Source organism: Gavialis gangeticus, unplaced genomic scaffold (genome assembly GCF_001723915.1).
Source record: "Gavialis gangeticus isolate Ggan-Ray unplaced genomic scaffold, GavGan_comp1, whole genome shotgun sequence".
Classification (NCBI taxonomy): Eukaryota; Metazoa; Chordata; order Crocodylia; family Gavialidae; genus Gavialis; species Gavialis gangeticus.
Genome location: NW_017729024.1, coordinates 129,628,226 through 129,635,141, shown reverse-complemented (window position 1 = coordinate 129,635,141; position 6,916 = coordinate 129,628,226). Strand labels below are relative to the sequence as shown.

The window sequence follows — 6,916 nt, the reverse complement described above, 5'->3', positions numbered from 1 at the left end:
TAATATCAGTATTGCATTTAGTTAGAAATAAAGCATTTTAAAAACAACTTAAATGCTATTTAGACTCCCAGTCAGAATGAAGGTACTTGTTTTGAGCACAGTTATTTTCATTGCATTGCAATTATCAACTAAATTCACCCTACTTTAACAGGGTGATTATGTACTCTTTGAAAAAATAAATAAATCAATCAATCAATCATTTAAGTGCTGTTGTGACTCTGCATCCTTTGAAAAGCTGACCAATCACACATTGACCAATATTATTAAGAGTGAAGGACCTAAATTTGGGAACAAATAAATAAATCAAAGGTAGAATTATGGAGCAGACTGATAATGTCGAAGTTTTATTACAATGAAAGAGGCTCAGATTTGAGAATACTAATTTCCTAATGTCCTAATTCCTTCTCATCTCCACCTTTCTTCTTTTCTTCCCAACCTGCCTCCTGCCCCCAACCCCTTCAGCTACCTCCCAGAAAAAAAAAAAAGGAGGTGGCAGTTCTAACTTTTAAAAGCATTTTTACTGGGGTTTTGTTTGTTTGTTTTTACCTAACAGTCAGTCTCTAAGTCCAAATTTCTCTCATGCCAGCCAGGGCATAAACAAGGCTCTGCAACCCGATTATCCTTGGCTATTTTTCCATGTTCTGTATATTGTTAAAGCCTATACTGATTGACAAAATATATTTTGGTCACTCAGTTCCCATTGTGTGCTTAATTGCTAGCCATTTGTAGCAAAGCACTTGTCCCAGGGACGGCCACAATGCCCCTTGGTGGCTGCTTGGCCTATGCTCTGCCCCCATTTCTCAGGCTTGCTCCCCTTTACCTCATCTGTCACACCTGGCTGTTATTTGATCCTTGGAAAGGGAAGCTGCTCCAAGGAGCCAATGCTGCTGTTCAGGTGTCACTACTCAGTACCTTAAGGGCTTATTATGTAGGTCCAACCATGCCAAAGCCTCACAGAGGTTATCAGCTAATACCACTCCTATGCATATGCTGAGACCTGCAGTCTCTTGTGCCATCAGCCTTCCTGGCCCACTCCTGGGCTCAGGCCACTGCCTGTTTGCCCATACCTGGGCACTTCACCTGTTCTGGTTACATCTAGATACCTAGTGACTCCTGGGCACCAGATCCTCCTCCTCCTCCTCTCCCACAGGCACCAGACCTTCTCTGTTCCCATCTCCACTCTATTCCCAAGCCACTGGCCCTGCTGCCAGGCCTGCTGAGACCACCAGCAGCCTTCATTTCAACCCCTAGACCACCAGTCCTAGCTCTATGGCTACCTTCTCTTAACTCCAGGGAATGCAGAGCCTCTGTCTGCTGCTTGCTCATGAGCCCCTTCCATGCCAGTAGCCAGGATGAGACTGCCTGCCCCTGCTCTGGCCCTGAGCTTATCTCTGGTTAAGCCCCACCCCTTCCTGGTCAGGTGCCGACTCAGCTCCTTCCAGAGCCCTCTCCCTTCTTAAAGTAACAGGTACGCATGCTTCATTCCTAATGCATGTCCCAAACACCTCCATTTTCTTTTCTGGATAACTTTACAGATGAAGTACCATTGAACTTCCTAATTAATTTTGTCACGTTATAAAATTTGTTCCATTTAGTACCTAGTATGTTTCTGAGGTGTTTGCTTTAAAAGGTATTTAGAGATGTCATAGCTTTCATCTCCAGTTGTGAAAGTGGGAAAAACATTTGAGTTGCAGCTTCATAGTCTTTAAGCTTTGGTTTTCATTGAGCAAATCTTGTTCAAGATGGTGATGGCAGCTGTCACCTTTCTAATTCATGACATTGTTAGCTTATAGATATCCCCATTTGTTTGCACACTGTTGTCAGAGTGAATTAACTCATTTATTTTATTCTTTTGCTATCTAAAGTCATACTTCTGCTTGGATTCTCATTAGATTTCGAGTTTTTTTCTGTAACTGGTTTTTAACCTTGTTTTTTGTGATTAGCTAGACGGTCTTCTGATCATTTCTGAGTTATTACTTAGAGGAACTATCCTGTCAGCAAGATCTAAATCTTCTAGTTTAGATTTTATTAAGCCGAGCACTTCCTGTACTGTGCGCTCTATCCTACTTCTCATAATGAAATCAGTGGTAATGCCGAACAGGAAAGATGAGAAAAATACCTTTTTTTTTTTTACACCAGTATCTGGGTTAAACCCTTCACTCAGGTCTTCATTTATAATTTTCCCAGGCTCCTTTATAAATTGTATGTTTCATTTCTTTGTTTGTAGAATGCTAGACTATTTCCAGGTGTTTACTTTCTTTACCAAAAAGTCAACTTTTTTTGTTTTTGTTTCGCACTTCGCTCATGTTCTTTGTTTTCTGTTGTTAAAGTCTTGACTCATTTGTCCTTAACAGGCCATCCAGGTTGTGTAAACCTGCAAGAACCTTACTTAAACACCTGAAACTCAAAATTGCCTCTTTCAGCAACTGCTTTGGGGCATGGTCTGTTTCAATGGCTGTCAACCAGGGTTCCATAAGCTCCTTTCAAGGGTGCTATGATGTGGGGATGCCTTATTCCCCCTCCCCCCTGCTGCGTGGCAGCCACTACTTTAACATTTGCACAGCCAAAGTAAGTTCTTTACAGCCATGATCTACATGAAAATTGGTGGCAGCTGTGAGAGGGTTAAGGCAGTAGAGAGTGAGAGCCTCCAGCCCTGGATGAGGTAAGACTCTGCCTGAACACCCTTCCCCCCTGTTCTCCTATGCTCAGCACAGTCACCTCAGTCTCTCATCCATTCTCCTTTCCCTTTTCAAGGCACAGAAATAACTAATTACATGTTTGGGATGCTGGGTTACTCCTTGATTTGGCATCCTTTGAAGTGGCATAAGCCCTGCCAATAGTTTTTAGTTTATTCCTTCTTTTATTTTATCTATATCTGTGACAACAAATGGAAGCAGGATAAAATCCTAAACACACTGTATTCTGGTCAAATGCTTGCTGTATTAGGCCAGTTGTTCTCAACTAGTGTGCCACAAAATTCAGGAAAGTTATGAAGGGGCCTTGAGCCTGAAAAGTTTCCCCTTGATCTACATATTTCTTTTTGCTTCACAGTGCTTTTTGTTTTACAGTTTTTTTTTGCTGCTTCTCTTTCCAGGGACACAGAGATACTCGTTCTTTCATACAGATCTGCATACCTTGGCTTATGCCAACTTTGAGTTTATGTGCCTGGCACCAGTTACATTTTTTGCAGCACCTGATGTATCAGTGTTGACTTCTTGCAATGGATCCAACTCTTGTAACACCCAAAATTATTAGGGCTCCAATAGATACAGGTGTGTAGGTCTGACTGAGTATTACCTTTTCGTAGGGAGTAGAGTCCCACCTGCAGAACAAAGAATGGCTAGTTGTTTTTGCAAATAAGCAGCAGTGTAGACAGATAGATGTGGAACTAGCCAAAACTATGTTCTGGGCAATGGTAGTGATTCATGGAGCAGGGGTGGGGACTAGGGAAATATCAGTGGCAAAAAAGGAGGTAACGTATTGAGCAACCAAAAATGCTGATTTTTGGCAGCAAAAAAGGAGGTGACACCTCTGATCTGCACAGCAGAGAGTCCCAGGTTGCTGCCCTTGAATTATGTACTATTTCTGCTGTTCTATCCCCCCCATTGCCAGGATGAGTCAAAAGTACTTCAGGGGAGGTGCAGGGTGTGTGGGGAGGGATGGGAGACTGAGTGTTCCCTGCTTAGGCAGAACCCAGGGCTTGTGTCCCATTTGCCCAGCCATTGTTGTACTACTCAGTGGAATGCTATCTGAAAAATGCAGTTATCTAAAGCCATGCTGGTAATTTTGAATGGTGCAGTGAAAGGTGAACTTTGTGATTAATTCTAACGAAAGCCAGTGAAACCTATGCTCTATGCACAATGCACAAACAAACTGCTATAGACAGCACTGTTGTAGAGAGCTGTTTTTCATATACCCCACCTATAAACTCAGGTTTCTTTCATGCCTGGAACCCAACTGTATTTGCCTCAGAAGGTGAAAATTCCAACTACATTTTAAACTCTAAAAATTACTTTAAATAGTTTTCCTAGGAGAAGTATTGCTGTTTTAAATCCTACTAGGACCTGCAAAAAGGGTACTCGGCCCCACTGGGAAACAAAAAATCTACCACTAAAATATGCAGCAGTGCTGATGCAGTATGTTTTGAGGCAGGAAGAAAAAGCTTCCATCACCTAGATGGGAAGCTCCCCATTCCTTCCTTGGCACAGGAAAGCAGCTCCTTACAACAACTCCCCATTCCTTTTTGATGTCAAGTTAGTTTGTTATATATGTGCAAGTAGCTGGTTTATCTATTATCTATAATCTGACATGAATTCACGACTTAGTGCTATTCCTCTTGCAACTCCGACTGGAGTAATTATGGCAGGGAGAAGGGGAGGAGAAGGGGAATGAAACCTTTATTTTTCCCTTAGCATGGCAGCCTGCTTGAAGGTGCTCTTAGGTGGGACATGTTAGTGGTAGTCCCAGTCCTGCCCAGTGCTACATCCTGAGATAATACAGCATGAAAGTGTGACTTTCACAGGATAGATTTCTCCCTTGTACAGTGCGCTGAGGCCCAGAGAGAGTCTGTCCCTTGGAGCTGAAGATCCTGGACACATGGGATTTTGGGGCTGTCTCACTACTCAGGTCCATCCCAGAACTTTGGACCTCTGAGTCACCTGTCCCAGGTCAGTCTGGCTGTGAGTCAAAAATGCCGAGTGCCCTCCTTCTAAATAAGGCCTGGTTCCTGGCTTCACAGCAAAGAGCCTAGATGCCCAAAGGACTGGAGAGAGAGCTCTCAGCTCCCTATTGCAGAGCTGAGAACCTGAGCCTAGGGTAGGCTGCCAGGGTCTGTGGATCTGGGGCAGCAATTCAGTGAGGCTGACAACATTGTCTTTGAATTCCCAATGCATGGGAAAAGTTGCAAACATTTACGTTTGGTCCAATTTGGACTAAAAAAAATATGGAAAAAACAAAATTTCCTGTCAGCTAGAAACCCCATTTTTTTCAGCTAGTTCTAGTTCACTTACAAGTTTGCTGTGATTTTTATAACAGGGTCTGATAAAGGTGTTACCATCTGCTTCCAGAAAGCTAGCTGTACTTACAGACCTGTTGTCAATGATGGACACCCAAAGGTTACTACAGGATCGATGTTTCAGAGATACTAAAGACTCGAGCCCTTTGATTAGGTGCCTGAATATCAATTTAGAACCTATTTTAAGGACTCTGTTCTGAAAATCTCAGACATAGTACTGTCTTGGCCTTCGATATGGAGAATTAATAGGGTGGTCAGAGAAAGAATGGTTTGTTGCCCTTTTAACCTTCCTGGAAAACATTTGAGATGGTGCCTTATTTTTCTCAGGCCAGAGAGAGCTTTAGATTTATATAAAGCTTAGCATGGCATCCCAGCTCATTGGTGAGAAAAGGTTCAGGGACAAAAATACCTTTATCTCTAAGTATCAAAGTTCAAAATGTCCTTTAAGTACTAAAAGGTATCAAAGGCATCATCCTTCTTTGATACCTTTACTACTTAAACGTTTTAAATTAAGTATTCAATTGGAACTTATACAAATCTGTGTATGTGTAGGTAACATTTCAAACTGAATTTATGCCCATGATGTTACTTTAATAATCCATAGTTATCATTTCCAACAAAACTGCACAAGACACATAAAACTTACAAGAGAATTAAAGAGCTTCTTAGAAAAATAAAACATAGTAACATTTTGCCAACACTTTGAATGTTTTTATTCATGTTTGAACTTGGGTAAGGAAAGGTTCCCATGCTATAAATTTTATTAAAAACAAGTCATTAGAAATAAATAGTACATTTACATTAATAAATAAACAAGCAGTTTTTACACACACTAATACAGGATTTTCTATTATAAAATTGAAATGAGTTCCACCATTTTTGTTGTATTTGTACCTGCTATAAAAGGATATAATTTCAAATTAACTTTTTACTGATTTGGTTTTCATGTGTACTCAAGTGAGCTGCACAAAGAATTTTCAACTATTTCCCTTTGAAAAAATAGTTATATCTGGAACATGTTCTTCTATTCTGCTTATTAATTTTGGATGTAATAAATGAACCTAAATAGTGCAAAAAGTATCATGGTAAATATAAAGTTTGAGACATTGGCTGTCTTTTTGCGCTTGATCATGAGAGTAGTTGATTAGTGTGAAAAAGATAAATATGCTTGTACAGTAGAAAGATTTGATAATACCAGTTTGGTTAAAATAAAAGTACTTTGTCTGTTATTTTTCCTAGCAGTGTGAAAATACTTTGACTGGTTTCTCAAATACCAGGGAAGCAGAACTCCTCAATACTATTCTCCTTTCTATTTTCCAGTTCATTCTGGTCAAGCTGATAGTACTCGAATGTCACACGATTGATATGTTTGCCACTGGAAACCATTCGTAGTACAGTGTTGTCACAGCCAATCTTCATTTGGGCTAATCAATTAAAAAAAAAACATTTTACATTAGCGTTAGGAATTTCTAAGTACAGATCTCTCATAGATATAAGAGTTTGCGAATAAAGTGGCTGAACGTATATACTCTTTATCCAGAAACAAAAACAATATGGTTGCAATGCATCACCCAGTGTGTTCCATTTACTAACCCTAATACCATGTGTCAGTCCTGCCTGGTCCCAGGTTATGTCTAGACACCTGTGCATGAAAACCCTGCACCACTCATCCGGTCCACAACCTAGAAAGGCTGGTCATCACTGCTTTAGCATAAACCTTCCTGACATGAAAAAGCAATACAGGTATTTCCCTCAGGTCTGCCTGTTCTCTTGGGCTGGACCGTGTTCCTGCCTGCTGCTCCTTTTCTGGTATTCTGCCCTCTTAGGCAGCAGGACTCCCTAGCCTCTCTCCCATCTATCCAGTGCAAGGATTCCCTCTGAGGGGAAGTGCATTTGGCTGAC

The 6,916-nt window shown here is 41.0% G+C and overlaps 1 protein-coding gene across 1 annotated transcript in view; it reads right to left on the bottom strand.

Moving 5' to 3' along the window:
• Nucleotides 1-5,657: 5,657 nt before the first annotated feature.
• Nucleotides 5,658-6,916, bottom strand: part of CRHBP (corticotropin releasing hormone binding protein) — an 18,131-nt gene continuing 16,872 nt past the window's right edge. The window contains exon 7 of the mRNA XM_019518317.1: nucleotides 5,658-6,438. Within this exon, the coding sequence (XP_019373862.1) occupies nucleotides 6,281-6,438 (158 nt within the window). The 3' untranslated portion in view covers nucleotides 5,658-6,280. The remainder of the gene's footprint in view (nucleotides 6,439-6,916) is intronic.